This window comes from Lutjanus erythropterus, chromosome 15 (genome assembly GCF_056507025.1).
Source record: "Lutjanus erythropterus isolate fLutEry1 chromosome 15, fLutEry1.hap2, whole genome shotgun sequence".
Taxonomy (NCBI): Eukaryota; Metazoa; Chordata; class Actinopteri; order Lutjaniformes; family Lutjanidae; genus Lutjanus; species Lutjanus erythropterus.
Window position 1 is genome coordinate 37,319,880 of NC_139331.1, and position 20,117 is coordinate 37,339,996.

Below are 20,117 nucleotides of genomic sequence, written 5' to 3' on the forward strand. Positions count from 1 at the left end.
TAAACATTTTGCTTTTTCTACATATATAAGTTTATTTATTTTAGTATTAATTAATTAATTAATTTAGATATTTAACAAAAATATGTGTATTTATTGCATTTAAATAACTGATTTATTCTTTATATGTTTTACATTATTTTTTTTCATTTCTTTATTTTCCTTTTCTGATTAATAATTCTTAATTGATTTTTGATTTAAGAAAAGCTGGGCTTAATTTTTCCTTCCCAGTGTTTGTAATAGCTTTAATGTTTTTAAGTCAATATTAAATAAATCATATAAATGCATAAATGGGCGAATAAAAATAAATGAATTAATATATGAATACATAAATAAATATATAGAGACCCAAATGAATAAATAAATAAATAAATAAACATGGCCCTGAAATAAAATAAATAAATGAACACTTTTATTTATTTCAGGGGTCTCACTGATGTGTTTTGTTTTTGTTTTGTTTTTCCTCCACAGAGTGGTTCCTCTTCTCAGTAGAGGATCTGTGCAGCCTGGCTATCGGAGCTCCAGCAGTTCTGCGGAGGATCAGGATGCTCTTCACGTCCACCTCCTCCTCCTCCTCCTCCGCCTCCTCCTCCTCCTCCTCCTCCTCCTCTTCTTCTTCCTCACCGACACAGACCCTCTGAGCCTCCTGCTGTCTCCGGATCTGGACCGGGTTCATACCCGCTCTGTGGACCCGTTATTTCCCGGGATTCACCGGCTGCTGCTGTGACGCGGAGCGGAGGTGTTTTGAGGTGTTTGTGGCGGTTTTTTAGGATTTTGGACCCCACGCGCGTGCGTCTGACCACGAGTTGGTGTTTGTTTACGAAATATGACGAAATAAAAGCGTCAATATCTGGATTAAAGATGTCGGTTTGGAATTTTTATATGCTTCTGGACAGGACGGTTCAGTCGGGGGCTGACTGAGCTGCAGGGCAGCTCCCTTATTGTCCCGTCGTTCACCTGTCTGGACTCACCTGTCTGTTTCTCTGTGAGGACACATGTCTCAGATCCAACATGCCACTCTGGACCAGCAGCACCAGCAGCAGCCGGCCCAGTACAACCAGTACAACCAGATCTGCACCCGCAGCAGCAGCAGCAGCGGCGGCGGCTGCACCGCCGAGGCTCCGGAGCCGTCCTGCCCGGGCCACCGGAGCCGCTCCCCTCGCAGGAAGTGGCAGGTGTTCCCGGGAAGGAACCGTTTCTACTGCGGAGGACGGATCATGATGGCGAGACAGACCGGGGTCTTCTACCTGACCCTGGTCCTCATCCTGCTCACCAGCGGCCTCTTCTTCACCTTCGAGTGAGTGCAACACACACACACACACACACACACACACACACACACACACACAATGATCCAGTTTTGTAAAATTCCTCCACAAGTTTTAGTCCAGAAAAAAGAAAAAGAAAGACCTTTGACACCTTTAATTTTGGATCATGACCTACTGATGAGGACATTTAACTAGTTTATAGCTATATATATATATATAAATATATATATATATATACATATATATATATATATATATATATATATATATATATATATATATATATATGTATATATTCACGTATTTATTTGCAAAAAGCTTCATTGTTTTATGAGTAATATTTAATTTTTGAAACCTAATATAGTTAATAGATTACATGCTAATTTAACCTTTAATTCTTAATAAATATACATATAAATCTTCCTCTCACCAGTCCAGCTCATGTCACCCTTTAATGGTAGGAACCAGCCCAGAAACACACGAGTGGATCTTGGTTTATTTTCTAATTTGTAATGGTAAAACAATTGACGACCTCTGATGTAGATTAGTAAAAAGTACTATATTACCCTCTGAACTGCAGTGCAGTAAAAGTAGAAAGTTGAATAAAATGTAAATACTCAAGTAGATTAAAATTGAAAATACAGTACTTGACTAAATGTACAGTCAACTTTATGCTTCAGGGGCTGAGTTACAGAAACATCCTAACTTATAGATCCTATCTTAACTGCTTGGTGACCAGGGTAACCAGGGTTAGGACTGATTTAGGACAGAAGCCATCACAGATGAACAGTTCCTAAGTTAATGTTCCCATCCTACAGAAAACTGTATTACACAAACATCCTAACTTCTCTTAAATCTTAAACAAACTCTCCTGACATAAATAACCTTAACTTTATCTTAACATTCACTTTTCCACCTGCAGTAGCAGCTAACTTATGAACCAGCTAAACATAGCTAACTGCAGGTCTCACTAACCGTAGCTAACAGAAGGAGTGTTCAGTAAAGCTAACAGTAGCAGTGTTAGCTTACCGTAGCTAACAGAAGGAGTGTTCAGTAAAGCTAACAGTAGCTAACAGAAGGAGTGTTCAGTAAAGCTAACAGTAGCAGTGTTAGCTAACAGTAGCTAACAGAAGGAGTGTTCAGTAAAGCTAACAGTAGCAGTGTTAGCTTACCGTAGCTAACAGAAGGAGTGTTCAGTAAAGCTAACAGTAGCAGTGTTAGCTAACAGCAGTGTTTGTTAACAGTAGTTAATGGTTGGTGCAGGATGTGTTTATGAGATGAACCCGCCTCAGCGACCCGTCATGTTTTATTTTCTGTGTCGTGACTTGGAAGTTTTCTGTTAGTTTTGAGCTCAGTGTCCTGTTCATGACGTTTGTTTCATAAGTATGAGTCCTTTTTCGCTCATTATTATTTGTACATTTCAGAAAGTTTCATTGAGACAAAACATCAGTTATGAAACCGTTACGCTCTGCGAGATGAAAAAAGTTGTGTTGGTTGCTTGGTAACAGACATAAGAAGTTGAGAAGTGATGTTGAATTGAGGATTGAATCTAATTTAACTTAAGACTTGTGTCTCTTTAAATGAAACCTGAGAAGAAAAATATTACAACTGATTAACTGGTTATAATGGATCACAAACAGATTTATTTTAATTTGAAGGGTCTGGTGTTCAGATCATAATCCCTTTAATTTTTGTTTGTTTAGTTTTCAGAATCCTCTTCAGGTCATTAAATTCTCAGAAACGTATAAATACGCTACAGTAAATGATCTCTGTGTCCTCATGGAGACTTCAGCTCTGACAGGAATGTGACTGCAGTTTTTTTTATACCAAACCTCAGGCTGTTTTCTGCAGATTTCTCTCGCTGTGCTTCAGTTCTCTGATTCGTCTCGGAGGATTTACTCACAACAAACACAGCGACGCTGACAGGACACGTGTGTTTGTGTGTGTGTGTGTGTGTGTGTGTGTGTGTGTGTGTGTGTGTGTGTGTGCTGTTGTAATGAGAGCATCCTGATCAGGTAAAGGTTGTTAGTTTCAGCCACTGAAGCTTCATCAGAGCTAAATTTACCCCTCAAGTGTCTCATCGCTGACAACGACTCGATCCAGAGTCTAAATCCACAAACAGAGAAAACAGATTCACCCTCAGGTTCACTATGAGTCCATCAACAGATAATTAATCAACAAATTTGATCATTTATGATGTTTTTAGTCTGTAGTGACTCATTGTGCAGAATCAGAATCAAGTTTCTAACACATTCTCACCCCCAACTCATCAAATACAGCAGCTCAGTCAGTTTACATACAGATACAGATACAGATACAGATACAGATACACAGGACATGAAAGTAACTCACATCACATCTGTTACATAAAGTTGCATAAGTTAATTTATGTTAAAGTTACGTACTGTAGTTACAGGTTAGGTTGACTTTTGGACGTGACCCTCAGTCTGCTGGGTGAAAGTCTTCCATCCATCCACTCTGACATATGTGGACTTCCTCGCTCTTCTGCTTCTCGTGTTATAATAACTACAGTCTCTAAAGGTCGCCGCCTAACAATAAACGTAAATACGTATCGTAGTGAGCTGCTTGCAAAGATGGGCTTTCTGCTGGGTTTATAACCTGCCCAATTCTTACTTACCAAACCAAAAAATACAGTGAATAAACTAAACAACAAAGACAGAAATCAAACAGTTAAACAAATAAACAAAACAACAAATAAATCTTCTACATTTATCATTCATCAAACCTTTCCAGTGTGTCACAAAATAAGACATTTGAAGACGTCACTTTTGAGTTTTTAATATTTTTTATCTTTTTTGACATTTTAGTCAGCAAAAGAATTATAGATTCACAAATAAAAACAAAAGACTCAAACGACTAACTTCTATTTTTCTCAGATGAATTTGTGTTTTTGGTGATGAAAATCTTTAAATGTCAAAAATAGACTGAAAACAGAATCTCAGAGTCCAGAGAGACGTCTGAAGGATTTCTTTTATTTTTTTTTCCTCCCACATTCTTCACTGCAACTTCCAAAACACAGCAGCCCCGGTGTTTCCCGTTTCCACAGCAACCGTTTCCTGCAGCTTGTGTCACTACGGTAACAGCAGGAGACTGAAAGGAGAAAGGAAGGAAGAAGGGAAGGATAGAGAAACCTGACATTCAGTTGACCACATGCTTAAGGTGTTCTGTAGTTTAACACGACTGTTGATCAATTTTTATTTCTTCTTTAAAAAAAACTATTATTCACCTCTCAGACTCAACACTTTTTAAACCAATAAGATCGTCTCAAATGTTTATAATAACCAAACTTAAAACTGACAGGAGATGCAGGGTTTCCAAGTTGTTTTTGGTCCCTGGTGTATTCTCCTGAGAACACCAGAGACCTCCTGTGATTGGCTGAGACCTTCTGTGTCTTTTTATCTGTCTCCGTCCTCCTGTCCCGTCCCGCAGCTGTCCCTTCCTGGCTTCCAACTTGACCCCGGCCATCCCGGCAGTCGGCGGCGTCCTCTTCATCTTCGTCATGGGGATGCTGTTCAGGGCGAGTTTCACCGACCCTGGTGTTCTGCCCCGAGCCACGCCGGATGAGGCCGCTGACCTGGAGAGGCAAATTGGTAACCATGGAAACACACACAAACATATTAGAATGCTTTTTTTTTACCTGTATTCTGTAAAACAGACGACTGACAGGCATCTTCAAGAAGAACAAAATACTCAACATCAAAGAGTAACTATTGTTCTGTCTGTGATGAGTTACACACAGACGCTTACTGCTTCAAAAATATTTTGGGATGTGTCAACTCTTTAAAGATTTTTGTCTGCTATCTCAAGAACAAGTCTACTGCTCCCAAAATACACACTCACACACCAAAATACACGTTTCCTGCAAAAATGTTTAAAAAAATTTAATGACTCATCCTGCACTCAACATTATTAAATTTGCATCTAATTAAATTTGTATCTGATGAAACTCTTTCTTTCTTATGATTACACTGGAGCTAACTGCAGTGTTTCTGGGAGCCTCACTGTACAAAAGCACAACTTTAAAACTTTATTCACTGGTTTGTGTGAAAGTGGATCAGACTTTATGGAGAAAATATTTCCTGTTTTCCCCTCTGATGTCCTCCGGCTACTCTGCCTCAATTCTCTGTGATCTGATTATAACGTTTACTGAAGGACTGATAGCTTTATTTGTTGCTAAATTAGCTAACAGCTAACTGTTAGCCACTGTTAGCGTGCAACAGATAATCCAAACTACCCCTTTAATTTGTAAAGTAACTAAAGTTGGCAAAGAAATGTAGTGGAGTAGAAGTGTAAAGTAGCATGAAATGGAAACGCTCACAAGTGATTTTATCACCTCGTCTCCTCACTGCTCAGCTTCACGTCTGTGCAGGTTTTCCTTCTTCTATCACATGTAAGGAACTGCAGAATAATCTTTTCAATAATGATCCTGAGTCATTACAGAGTGTGCGTGTGTGTGTGTGTGCGTGTGTGTTTGTGTGTGTGTGTGTGTGTGTGTGTGTGTGTGTGTGTGTGTGTGTGTGTTCAGTCACATGTCATCTCTTCAGTTTCAGACCTCCGCTCTGTCAGAAACGCGATTCGTTTCCACAGAAACTGAACGTCACTGTCAAAGCTCTCTGGTCTATTTTCAGAACCCTCTTATTATTTTTCTTGTTTGTTTATTTATTTAAATATTTCCTCCTCCTCCTCGTCTTCCTCGGCGGCGGCGGTGGATACAGTGTGTGGAGCGACATAGCTGTCAATCACCGCAGAGCCGGGTCTCATAGAACAACCAAATATGGAGACGGAGCTGGAAGCTAAACACACTCGGCTCCGTGTGTGTGAGATGTGGAGAGAGGATGGAAACACAGGGCAGTTATTTTTTACTGTGTTTTGTTTGGTGATGGTGGTCAGGAGTTTATTCAGTGACGCACAGCCTGAAACAACATCCTCACTTCCTGTTGGACAAACAAAACTGAAGACAGACAAGAAAGTTTTCACAGAGACACCAAACATTTAACAAATCAGACATTAAAGCTCCTCTAATTCAAGTATTTATATTTCATTCTAATTTACTTTCTCTCTGCTCTCCTGCACACACAAGCTCAGTATCACAACACTCGCTTGTTTGAGGGCGAGTAAAGGAGGTTCGTCACGGTTTGGCTGTGGTCAGCGCGACGTGACTGCAGCCTGCTTGGAGGCGAGTCAGGCTCACTTTGTCTCTGCTCCAGCATCAGTCCATCTGAGGCACGTCTCAGCGCGATAAAAGCAGTCTCTACTCTCACGATGTGACTTTCAAATACATTTATCCACCAGTCAGCAGTCAACATGAACAGAGGCTAATTATCATGCTGTAAACAGGGCAGTTGTCTCCTCCCTTGTTGCTGCTGCACACAGGTTTACAAGCAAATGTGAAAATAAATCCACTTTTTAATCCCAAAAGTTTAAAAAACAAACACTGAGCTCTCATCTGGCTGGTCCACAGGGCCACGATTTCTTCGTGGGTTGCTGCTGCAGAGGGCTATGAAGCAGGACTGATAATAAATCAACTTTTCAATCCCAAAAGTTTGAAATGTAAACTATTTCAGCTCTGTCTCAGCTCTGCCCAGTCCTCTCAGGCCCTGGCAAAGCCCCACAACAGACATGAATTAACAGAATATAAAGTCAAAAGTAACCAAGTGAGCTGACAAACTCCTGGGCTGAGCATGTTGCTCATTAGCTGCACTCTTTTTAAGATTCTCTGTCTGATTATTCAGTTTTATAGCAGTTTTTCCTGCAGGAAACCATAATTAGCCATATCCTCTTCAAACATCTCTGTTTTTGTTCTGAATATTTGGTGATATTTTATCTTCAGATTTTTTTTATCAACACATCAGTGTCTTCAGGAAAAAACAGAAAATTAGTCTGAGAGTCTCTTCATGCTGGGTGTGTTGTGTGATTTGCGATACGGCTCCACACTGAGGCAGGTGAACATCATGTTTCATTCCCAGCAGGCTCTGCAGCTGTAAATCCTGTCAGCTGAGAAACTGCAGAGAATTTACAGACTGCAGTTTATCTGGCTGAGCAGAAACAGACTCTGCAGGGCTGATGTTGTTGTTGTTGTGTGTTTTCAGACTCAGCGGGCTGCTCCAGACCGCCACCTCGCACCAGAGAGGTTCTGATTAACGGACAGACGGTCAAACTGAAGTACTGCTTCACCTGCAAGATCTTCAGACCTCCTCGAGCATCACACTGCAGCCTGTGTGACAACTGTGTCGGTCAGTTTGTTAGCGTTAGACCACTGACATCCCAGGGATTTTCACAAGCTATCCTTAGCCCAGGGCTAAGAGTTAACCCTGGGATAATTTACCCCCCTTTCACACACACATTTTTACCCCAGGGTTAAATGTTATGATTCACACTGTACTTCTTTAAGCCCTGCAGGATTAAATGTTAGTTGAACTGTTGGTTCTGCAACTAATGTGAACATTTCACGATGTTCTGTAACTACTACTACTAATTTGATCTTTTTGCTCCATTTCACACTGGCAGCTTTTAGCCCTGAGTTTAGTCCATTTTCAGGAGATAACCCCACAAAGTGCAGGAGGTAGACGGGGTTAGCCCACTGTGAAATTTGCCAGGTTTTTGTCAGAGAAAAAGCTTTTTTAGCTCTCTTAGCCTGGAGCTAACAGCTGTCTTAGCCTGGGAACATCTGGATCGCCCCCTGGTGGCTGGCTGCAGTATAGGTCATAAACCCTGCCCCCTCCATGCTTACAGATGGGACATGGGCCAAACGAAAGTACACATGAAGTAAATGTTTCCCAAAAATGGCTCCTGTCATTTTAATTAGATGTTCAATGCTATAAAAAGGGGGTTTCACATCATTAAGGCAGATACATTGCTAGCTATAGTAGCTATAGTAGCAAAATACTGTCTTGAACTTGCTAATTTATCCAGACTACTGGGGCTGATCTGGGTGGTTGTTTCGCTTGCTGTTTGCAGGTTGCTTTGTCAGCTGGTGTTGCAGGGTAGCTGGAGCAGATATATGAAGGATGGCTGGGTTGCAGCTGACTAGCTAACTTTAGTTTGCTAACATTATCACCAACAAAATGCCATCTGAGTGGATATGTTGGTTGCTAACTTGCCAGATGACTTCACCAGCTAACATGATCCATGATTGCTGTTGATTACAGCAACAGTAAATGACAGTACAAATTAAAGGTGTTTAACTAACGGAAACTTTCTATTCGCCAAGAGTGATGTAAGGCAGGGCGGCAACTAGCTAACGCCATTTTAATATGAGTTTTATATTAAAATAAAAGCTCTCATGTTTCCTCCCTCAGAGCGTTTCGACCATCACTGTCCGTGGGTGGGGAACTGCGTGGGACGGAGGAACTACCGCTTCTTCTACCTGTTCATTCTCTCCCTGTCCTTCCTCACCATCTTCATCTTCGCCTTCGTCATCACACACGTCATCCTCAGTGAGTAACGCTGCCCGTCAACACCTCCTCTTCCTCCTCCTCCTCCTCCACACACTGTTTCTGCTGTGATTCATTTATTGATTCAGCTGCTGCACACTGTTTCTCTGCAGGGATCAGTGCTGCACTTACATGTTTAAGATACATGAGTGTTTTTCTTTCATGCCACTTTCTACTTTTACTCCCCAACATCTCAGGGGGAAATATTGTTCTGTTTACTTCACTACATTTAACTTTAAATGCTCTACAAATTAAGACCCTGGGTTTAGTTGAATTTTGGGAAATAACCTCTCAAAGTGGCGCAGCTGCATAGCGGCTAGCATCTTAACCTGGGGCTAATAGCTCCTTTAACAGCTGTCTTAGCCTCTACAACTCTTTCTGCAAATTAGGACTTTTACACACCAAACTGAAGAGATTATATGATTACATTTTTTTTTACAAACAAAACCATCAGTTGATTGAAGCAGAAAATAATCAGCTGATTAATCCATAATGAAAACAATCATAGTTGCAGCTCAATACAAAATATTTCCCCCAAAAAATTTTCCTCAACATTTCAGCTTAATTCTCAAAATGCAAAGTAAGAGAAATTTTCCTCATCTGATTTATTATTTTTTTAATATTCCTCTGCACCACTGACTCAGTCAACATTGCGTTGCCTAACGTGGAGACAGATTATGACCCAGACGTTTACTTAAATAAAAATCATTGATGTTATTATTTTAAATAGTGGATAAAATGATTTTATGCTCAGGCAGAATTTAATCTAAACAATTTTGAATCTAATTGTGATTGTTTTGACTGATAATACCAGTTGTGATATGATTTGCAATATTAGAGGAAATCTTTTTTTTTTAAGATGTTTATTTAAGTTGTTTAAAGTTTAAAGGCACACAGATATTACACCTCCTGTGATTTGAAACTTGCAGAAATCCATGTTTAGGTTTTGATAAACTCTGGATTAATTATGCAGCTGCAGACAGAGTTCTGCTCTCTGAGTCTCCAGTCGGTTCGTTCTGAGGTCTTTGTGTGTCGTGGTTCTGCAGCAGCTTCTCATCTGTTTAATGGATGAGCCATCGGCCCCCGGTCGGCCCCCGGTCGGCCCCCGGTCGGCCCCGCCCACCGTCCTGTGATTGACAGGTTGTCAGAGAGAGGCTGAGGCTGCAGTCTGCTGCTGTTTCCTGTTATTGATCGATCAGTTTGTTCTGATTCTGCTGCTTCAGACTGAAACACACAACAACCTGAAAACACCAAATTTAATCTGATCTAAAAAAAAGGTTCCCTGTAGAACCCCCTTGGTGTGTTCTAGATAAAACCTTTGGAATATAAAAGGGGTCTCAATAGAACCCCCTGCATGGCTTCTTTGTGGCACCCTTAGAGGGTGTAAATGTTCCTGATAGAACCACCATAGAAGGGTTCTGGGTGAAACCATTACACCATAGAAGGGTTCTCTGTGGAACTTCTCATAGTGGGTTCTGAGTGAAAAGTGTCACACATGGTTCTAGGTATATAACCTTTATGTTGGGTTCTACGTAAAACTCTGTGAAAAGGACCTATGTGAAATCTTTATAAAAGGTTCTAACAGGGTTCTCCTGTTAATGTTCCACTGCTCCACTGTTCCAGTGCTCCAGTGGAACCATCCTAAATTGAGCTGTACTGTATGATGAGGTTCCACTGTGTCTCTCTGCAGGTTTATTGAATCCTCGTCCTGCCTGGAGGACGTGTAGAACAGATCATTGATCTAAACTCGCCTGCCGGTTCTTCGCCGTCACGCGTCGCTGACCTCATTCCGTGCGTTGGAGCAACTGATGTTGTTTTCCAGCCCCGCAGGTTCCAAACAGGCCAGACTGTGGAACCTCAGGCGGCTGCAGACTAACAAGCAGCAGCCTGTCTGAGATCATCCCGTGTCTCCTCTCAACACTACGATGCTTGTTTTAGCAGCAGAGCTATAAAAAGAACCCGCAGAACGTTGTGACTTTGATCTGAAACATGTAAATTTAGAGATGTGGAACTCCAGTTCAGCTCATTACTGCGAGTCTCGTGTGTGTGTGTGCGTTTACTCTGAGTGACGAGATGTTCTCTACCTCCAGGAATAATCTGTAGAACTCTAGTCCAAGACGAGGTTCTAAGTCCACTGACAGCCTGTTCTCCAATATTTAGGAGAACATTTATCTGTGGTCTCATTCACACTGTGTTTGTGTCTGTAGGGGAGGTGATGTCATCGTCGCCTGCGCTGATCAGTGATTTTAATCCATCTGGAGCCCATATTGTAATGGATTACTTATAACGGGAACTGTATTCCATTACAGTTACAGAAAAAAAGACATTATCTGATTAGTTACATTTAGTAAATATGGGATTACTTAGCAGGATTACAATTTTATAATAAAGAACAACAAACTGCCATGTGCAGTGTTCACACGTTAGTTACACAAACCACTAACGTTAGCTTTGCAAACAAACCGCTAACAGCTAATTTTCACTACGCAGGAATCCAGGTAGCTAAAATATCAATGCTGCTACTGAAAAAGATTTGCAGGTTATTTAAAGTTTGAGTATGAAGCTTATTAACAAAGTTCATTTAAATGAGTTATTAATCTAAACACATTCACAGAACAAAAGAAGGAACGTTTGGACAAACAACTAATAAACATGGATCAGTATATCAGGTTAAACAAATACACCATTTGGTGTTGAGGTAATCCAAAAGTAGCTAAAAGTAATCAAGTTACTTTACTTTAATATTGTGATAGATCAATTTACTTTATTGTAAAAAAAAAAATAAATTTTATCAGTTTGAAGATGAAATATCTCGTCTCCAGATTAGTTTTTTTTCTGCAGAGTTAATATTTGTAGTATTGATCATTATTTTTCTTGTATGTTGTCTTATTCCTAAACATTTTTAAAAAACAAATATCTTCTCATCACTGTCTCTCGTCTCTGCAGGATCAAACCGGACGGGTTTCCTGAGCGCGCTCAAAGACAGTCCAGCCAGATATCCTTCCACTGCTCAAAGACTCACATGACTTTAAACTTCATTTAGACCTTTATGCACATAAATAATCCGTCTGTTCACTCATAAACATGTTTACGTTACATCATATGTGTTCATGTTGTTTGTCACCACACAGCTGACACACAGTCAACAGACACTAACTACCCCTCATACACTCCTCCCACACACACACTCCCTCTGTGTAGGTTAATACTGTGTGTTTCTGATAAATCAATCACTGACGCACTCACCGACCACTGGCCAATATGTCCCACAATGCATTGCCAAGGTCAGACTGTCACACGCTCCAACGGCCTCGTTTATATTCAGCTCAACTCTTCTAGTGTTTTCAGATTGTATCGTAACTTCAAGGTGAAGTGTGAAACATTTAAGAGGATCTTGTAGCTGAGAATCAATATAATATCAATATAAATGTTTTTATTAGAATAATTGTGTTTTCGTCACCTTAGAAAGAGACGGTTTTATTTATGTAAACTGTCTTTCTACAGCAGCCCAGAGTCAAAACACTGAAACAGTCACTCCACATATGGCCTTTAGTGTTTTTCATGTTTTGCAGCCACCGTAGTTTGGCAGGTAAGTTTATAAATCCTTTACACTGTTCCTTTAAAGATGAGACCATCCCCAGCCTGCGGACTGATTTCAGTATCAACGACTCGAGACAAAATCACTGTAAAAATCCAAAGAATGTGACGTTTATGCTCCTGCTTCTCTTCAGTTCCTCCACAGCACCACCAGTGTGCAACACTAGCTAACGTTAGCTTAGAAAATGAAGCCTGATGATGTCAACACACAACTGGAACCCAGAGTCCAAAGTCAAAGCCAACATCACTGTATAGCATTTGAAATTCATTGTGATGTTGTCTTTTTTGCTGGCTAATGTTAGCTCACATTAGCTTTCTTGCTAATGCAGATGAATTGCTAGCCAGCTAATTTAGCAAAATACTGTCTTGAGTGGATAACATCAACCAATTCATCCAGACTTCTGGAGCTGATCTGGCCAGTGGATTGGCTGGCTTGGCATTTGCTAATGACTTCATCAGCTGACATTACAAAGCGTCATAGCTAAGTCACAGCTAGCTGGCTAACCTTAGTTTGCTTGCTATTATTGCTAACAAATTACTATCTGAGTGGATGTGTTATTTGTGAGCTTTCACTAATGTGGAAGAAGATATTTTATTTCTTTCTATTTTATTCTTATTTTGTATAGTTCTGTTGAGTGAATTTGAGTGTGTCCGCTGAGAGTCAGCTTTTTACATTTATTAGCATACATCAAAGCATAGCTTTTGTTGTATTGTGAGGTGAGCCCAGTTTTCCCCCGACATCACACCTTACTTACCCCAACTGCTCCCCCCTTTTAGTTTGTGTCCTTCTTTAACACAAGAACCCATTGCTGTTATAATTACAGACTTTCACTTTGGGTTTCTCAGACTCACTCTCACTGGTTTAGCACCTAAATCACATTCTGATATAATTTGCATTCAAAACCTCCTGTGATTTCCTGTAAAACTGTACATAACCTGGCAAACAACGTGACTCAGCAGACAGCACCATGTCACCGTGTTGTGAGTCTGTCTCTGCTGCGCAGTGAATAAAGCTGATCTAGAACCAGCCAAAGATCTTGGACCTGAAAGAATCTTTTCTTCAACACTAGGTAATGTGATCCATGATGCTAATTTATGAACATAAACACTACTAACTAACTGTAACCTAAGCTAAGCTAAGCTGAGGTTGGCCAATTGGCTTTGACTTTGATTTACAAACGGCAAGCTAGTCAGTGTCATGGAGCCAATCGTAACGTCTGACTAAAGTCTTTAGTTTGTCCTTGATTCTGTGCTGCACTGTCCTGGAGGTGGTGGTGTGTTTCTTCTCTGTCTGGTCGATTGTCGGTCTGTCGGGGTTCCACACCTACCTGATCAGCTCCAACCAGACCACCAACGAGGACGTGAGTCTACAAAGATAAAAAGTTTCGTTCTGTTTTGGTTTTTACATTTGTCTCAACCAACAGTCCTCTCTGTTTCTGTCCTGGTCCAGATCAAAGGGTCCTGGTCCACCAAGCGAGGGAAGGACAACTACAACCCATACAGCTACGGCAACATCCTGACCAACTGCTGCGCCGCTCTGTGTGGACCTCTGCCTCCCAGGTCAGTCACTTCCTCTGCAGCAGAGTTGTCAACTTTCTGAGTCCCACCTCATAAATATGACAAACTAGCAGCATCTTCATCTGCTCTAACATAAGCTGTGAACATTAGCATGTCCAGCTAACTAATGCTAGCTTTAACTTTACCCCTGCTGTCTCAGGTGTTAGCCAGGTTAGCTTAGCTCTTATCCCCGCTCTCTTCCTGTGGTGATCGAAACATTAAAACATCAGCTGGAGACTCTCAGCTGACTCAGGTCCAGTTAGCATTAGCATTAGCTTACATCAGTCAGCTACATTTCTGAAAACTGCTTGTGAGTCATTATCTTAGCCAACAAAATCCGCCATCGTCAAGTTTGGCAGGCTTAGCAAAAGTAACTAAGAAGGGCGGAGCTTAGCGAAGGGTCAGTTGCATTAAGAAAACTAAATGCACACACATCTGTTCCAGGATATTAAACCTGAAACTCTGACTGGACTGAATCCACGGTATTCATCACTTCCTTCAAAGCTCTGTCCTGACTTTTCATCCTCCTCCTCCTCCTCCTCCTCCTCCTCCTCCTCCTCCTCCTCCTCTTCCTCTCAGTAGACGACGTGTTTCTGTGTTTAATGAGGACAGATGTCAGCTGAGACCGTCCTGGATGTAATCACAGTCTCTCTGATATCACCGTTTCCTTCTCCCTGCTGACAACCTGAGCTGCAAAATTAATCAAAAAACAATCAAAGTCAGAGTTTGGATCACTGAAGTTTCTACAACTCATCTGATCTCCTGCTTCCATCCACAAAGCCTCTGTCGTATGTAACCAGAGGAGATAAATGATCCGTCTGCTCTGATGCTCTGTGACAACAGAGAGCAGCTGATTCAGACAGTTTCACTCAGATTTAATGGGACCAAAGTTAAGAAAAAAATAAATGAGGTTTGGTTGACAGTACGTCACCAGAACGTTAAATTAACAAGTAAGAAACAAGAGAATGCACAGTCCCTCCCACAGGTCTTTCCTTCTTTCGTCTCCCTTCCTTTATAAGCTAACAACATATAGCCACTGTCAGTATTAGCATGTGTTTACCGACACCCTCTGGAAGAAATGCTGCGAGTTCAGCATCAAACTTTCATCCCTTTACTCATTAACAGCTGGTTCCAGCAGCAGAAACCAACACTGATGCTAACTCTTTCTTTGTTTCTCTGTCCTCGAGGCAGCGCCACGTCTTCAACGTCTCATGTTGGGCTGAGGAATTATTTTTGTTTCAATATAATGCAACAAAAATATCAAACAAAAATAAGAATTTGAGAGAGAAACGGGCTGAAAAGAAATCCTAAAGTAACTCCGCACTGATGGTTAAAGATGGTTATTTCTGTTTCACAGTGAGGTGTAACGTGTTGTGAGGCGAGGACTGCAAAATCAGTTGAAACATAAAGAAAACACAGTGCCATCTGGACAGATCTTCATCAACAGAAAACATTCGGTCTGTGCATCCAGTCCACAGAGCGGACCGGACACAACAAGCTAACGTCAACAATACGTTAGCAATAAAGCAATAAAATGTTAATAAAATCAATAAAATCAATAGATTGCTCAACTACTAAAATAATTGTTAGCTGCAGACCAGAGAGAATAAAACTATCTGAAGCAAAAAGAAAATAGCCCGTCATCTCAACAGTAAAACTTGAAAATTGCAAACAAATTATTTGTGTAATTGTGTAAATTATCAGTCTTTTACTATTTTGATAATAAAAATTTATATTTTGTTTACAGGTGCCTCTGTTTCGTTCTCGCTGTCAGCTTTGCAGCAGAGCGACAGCGAGAACGAAAGTCTTATCATTACCTTTTTGTTTAAATGAAAAAACATTTTAAATGAAAATACAGATATTTTTAGGAAAAGTCAGGTACCAGCAGCTTTGTAGTTTTTTATTCAACACAGTTATCACACACAGAAATTTGAAAATAGTCGAAATAGCCTCCTTGGCTGTTCTAGTGTTAAAGGTGTAAATATGTAAGATTTGGCCTCATGTCAATATGTTCTCTAAACAAATATGTGGCAGCATATCAGCTAAATGCTACAAACTGTTGCTTTTTGCTAGCTAGTTAGCTCTGTTAGCTGTGCAGCATCAGGTCCTGTTAGCTTAGTTAGCTCTGTTAGCTGTGCAGCATCAGGTCCTGTTAGCTTAGTTAGCTCTGTTAGCTGTGCAGCTAGCGGGACATTTACACTACAGAGTGTAGTAGTGTATTATGGTGTACAGTGTATAATATCTATTACATGTACTACAGCATATACATACTACAGTACTGTATAAAACAGTAGAGTCTAGTATTTTAAGTCTATTATTATTATTATTATTACAGTGTAATTTGTATTTTATATATAATTATTTTGTATATATTTTATTATTATAATTATCATTATTATTACATTACATTACTATGATAATAATTACAGACAGACAGACATCAAAGCCAAGTGTCTTTTTAAAATGATTCGACAATAATTTTCACCTGTTGTTTTTTGCTGATCTGAAAAATGATCTGAACCGTGAATTTTGTGATTCTCTTCTTTATTATTGTGTCACTCTGACAGCATCAGTTTGATTAAGGCTGTCCACATACTTCTGGCCATATGGTGTTTACATTTACATCTGACAGTATGTCATATTGATTTAAGTTCAGCCTGTGTCCTGAGGTCCAAACAGTCCCATGTCACAGCTGCCTGCTGTGTCCAGACCTGACAAACAGATTGTTTGATTATTGATCATTGATTGATTGATTGATTGATTGGTTGAGTGAGGGTGGCAGGAGCTCCCTGAGGTGACCTGAGAGAATAAAATACTCCAGTGACTGAATGATGACGGAGGACGGGGGAGACAGTGAGGAGAGAGACGGATTTTCAAAATAAGAGCGTGTATGAGCCAGGGAGGAAGAGGAGGATGTGTGTGATGAAAAGAGGAAGGAGGAGGAGATGTTTGTTTTCCAGGACTGAACTGAACATATGGAGACTGATTCATGACACGGTCTGCTCGTTAGACCGCCACCAGCTGCTCCGCGCGTGTGTGTGTGTGTGTGTGTGTGTGTGTGTGTGTGTGTGTGTGTGTGTGTGTGTGTGTGTGTTTGTGTATGTGTGTGTGTTTGACAGCTTATTAACATGTTGGTTCCACCTGCTGACATGCAGGACGACAGGCGGTGATCCATCTGTGCGTGTGCACACACACACACACACACACACACACACACACACACACACGAAGCGTAGAAATGATTTGATGTCGATAAAGCTTTAATTTGAATTAACTGTAGTTGTTCTGTCTCTGTGTGTCCCAGTTTGATTGACAGGAGAGGTCTGATCCAGTCTGACACACCTCAGACCGTCTCCCAGTCCAATGGGACCAGCGGCGGCAGCGGCGGCAGCAGCAGTGGTGGTGGCGGCGGCGGCGGCTATGCCTCCACTCAGCTCCACAGTCACATGGTAGGTGGATGATGACATCACTGCTGATTCATGCTGACACTTGATGTGTTACATAAATCATCAGGACTGAAGAGAAAATGCAGTCAAATCAAAAACAAAAAAGTTGAAAAAAAAAATTTCAAAGCAGCGGATGACAACAGAGTTTTGAGTTTTGAACTGAGCTTAAACTCTGAAGTTATGAAATAAAGTTTTGCCAAACTGTTATCTTTAGTTAAGATCATTTACTTTTCTTCTTTAGATAAAGTTCAATTCTTTGAATTTTAGAAACTCAAAACATTTTATTCAAAAAAAAAAATCACTGAAGTGAAAATAAATGTTACAAATGTAATATTTTCAATTAAAACTGTAATTTTTCGAGAGAGACCTGTCTGCAGGGAAGATGGCGGACAAGGACGCCGCCATAACTCCACTCCAAACCGGAAGTCCAAACCAGAAGTTGGTCTTCTTCATGTATCTTGTTATTTATTCAGCACACACACAACTTTAAAGGGCCAACATTTCCATTTAAAAATATATTTTAATACATATATTAAGATTTTAAAACAGATTTTGAGAGTTTTTAACACATTTTTAGATAAAATGTTGTGAATTCTGGTGTGATAAAAGGCTGTTTTCTGTCACAGAGATATTAGAAATTAAAAACATTAAAGGAAACTAATACATCTCACCAATTACATATATTATATATATATATAAATCCTTAAAGAATATTTTTTGAGGGAATTAGAGTGTTGGTATTAATACTTCTTTGTAGGATATGATTTGTCCAAATTCACAAGATTTCTGTTTTATATTTTCAAACTGTAATAAGAACTAATAAATCAAAGCCATCATCATCAGTGGAATTAGAGTTAAAAAGGAAAATATGTTAGTTTATAAATGGTTACATTTATGTGTGTTGATGATCAATAAGCACCACCTTCTGTCCACGTTCACGTAGAACTGTTCTGTTTATGAAACATGAAATAGAGAAATATTTCGGCTCGTGTGTTGATCAGAGTTGCGATTACAGTTTTGGGTGAGCTGCAGAGGATTTTCAGATAAAAGATCACCTTCAGATCAGTTAAAACTTCCTAACGGACTCGAGCCTCAGTGTTCTGTGAGCAGACGTGTTCTCCTGTGAGGAACTCATCTGAGTTCTCTCTGTGTTCTCAGTGTGATCAGGATCAGTGCATCCAGAGCACCAAGTTCGTCCTCCAGGCTGCAGCCACCCCTCTGCTCCACTCCGACCCCGTCGTCCTGGCCCCCCTGCCGGGGAAGGCCGCCACGCTGGGGGGCCCCTGCGCCTACCTGGCCCCGTCCCAGCCCTCGCTGCCGTCCTGTGGGGGAGACGTCCTCACCCTGAGGGACGCCGCCGCCGACTCCCACTGCCACCACCACCTCCACCATCACCACCATCACCACCACCACCACTTCGTCAGCCCGGAGGAGACGCCCTGCACCACGCCGCAGGGTGCTCTGCCCTGCCCCGCCCACCTGCACCTCCACCCGCACCTATCCGTCCCCGCCCCCGCCGCCCTATACGACCCCGCCAGTCAGGACGCCCTGCACGAGGACTCGGTCAGAGGGCTGGTCAAACTCAGCTCCGTCTGAACCAAAAGCAACCCGTGTCTTTATTTAATGACCCACCTGACTTCAGCTCCTCACACCCGCCGTCTTCATCGCCGTGAAGCGTGTTTACGTGCACCTGTTTTTCTAATCAGCACGTAGGAAAGAGTCGAAACACAAGAAATATTTTAAAATGTCGAAATCTGTGTAAAAAGTTGGTTTGATGACGTGAACAAAACATGTGACTTAAATGTCCCTCAGGTTTCCACTGAAGAGACAAAAAAACATCAGATCTGAATTTTCTTTTTGATGATTGTCTTGGAATTTGGTTAAAATTTGTGTGACATTTAGATGGAAAGTAATGATGACGCATCAGAGTTACTATAGATTTAAACAACAATAATTATGGAACCGTGGTAGGGGGCTAATATTTCAAGAAAAAACTTTGAGAGAAGTTTTTGATATTATTTGACATTATAAAGTCGTAAATTTACAAGAAAAAAACTCTAAAATTTACATTAAATGAACTCAAATATTCTCTGACATTGTAAAGTCATAAATTGACAAGAAAAACCTCAAATTTGCAAGAAAAAAACTTGAATATTCTCTGTGATTATGAAGTCGGAAATGTCTGAGAAAAAAACAAGAAAAAAACTCAGATAATCTCTGTCATTATAAATTCATACATTTATAAGAAAAAAACACAAGTTTATGAGAAAAAAAAGAAAAATCCCAGAGATTATAAGGTTGTATATTTTCGAGAAAAAAATAACAAATTTACATGAAAAAACTTGGATATCCTCTGAGATTATAAAGTCTTACATTTACGATAAAAAACACACATTTATTTGAAAAAAATCTGGATGTTCCTTGAGATTTAAGTCATAAATTTACTATGTTTTTGATGAAGGAGCCACGTCGCTTCACTTTACAAGGTTTGATCGACATCATCACACCACAGACCTGCAGAGGATGACCCGATCAAATTATAGTTTATAATCAGATTTATCAACAAGAGAATACTCAAAGATCAATTAATTGGATGATCTGTTGTATTGTGACCAAATTGACCAAAGAACAACCCCATGAGTTAATTTTAGAAATTCTGATTTGTGTCTCTGAATATCACCCCGACCCCCGGCATGACATATATACATATATATATATGTGTGTATATATATATATATATATATACATACATATATATATATATATATATATATATATATATATATATATATATATAT

The 20,117-nt window shown here is 40.3% G+C and overlaps 1 protein-coding gene across 1 annotated transcript; it reads left to right on the top strand.

Annotated features, from left to right (window-relative positions):
* Positions 1 to 626: 626 nt before the first annotated feature.
* Positions 627 to 19,313, top strand: LOC146314881 (palmitoyltransferase ZDHHC14-like). The gene is made up of 9 exons (XM_084736786.1): positions 627 to 1,294; positions 4,716 to 4,876; positions 7,376 to 7,519; positions 8,585 to 8,722; positions 11,666 to 11,714; positions 13,575 to 13,677; positions 13,767 to 13,876; positions 17,178 to 17,322; positions 18,478 to 19,313. Exons 1-9 carry the CDS (start codon positions 993 to 995, stop codon positions 18,913 to 18,915), a joined length of 1,590 nt encoding a protein of 529 aa, XP_084592912.1. The 5' UTR covers positions 627 to 992; the 3' UTR covers positions 18,916 to 19,313.
* The last annotated feature ends 804 nt before the right edge of the window (positions 19,314 to 20,117 follow it).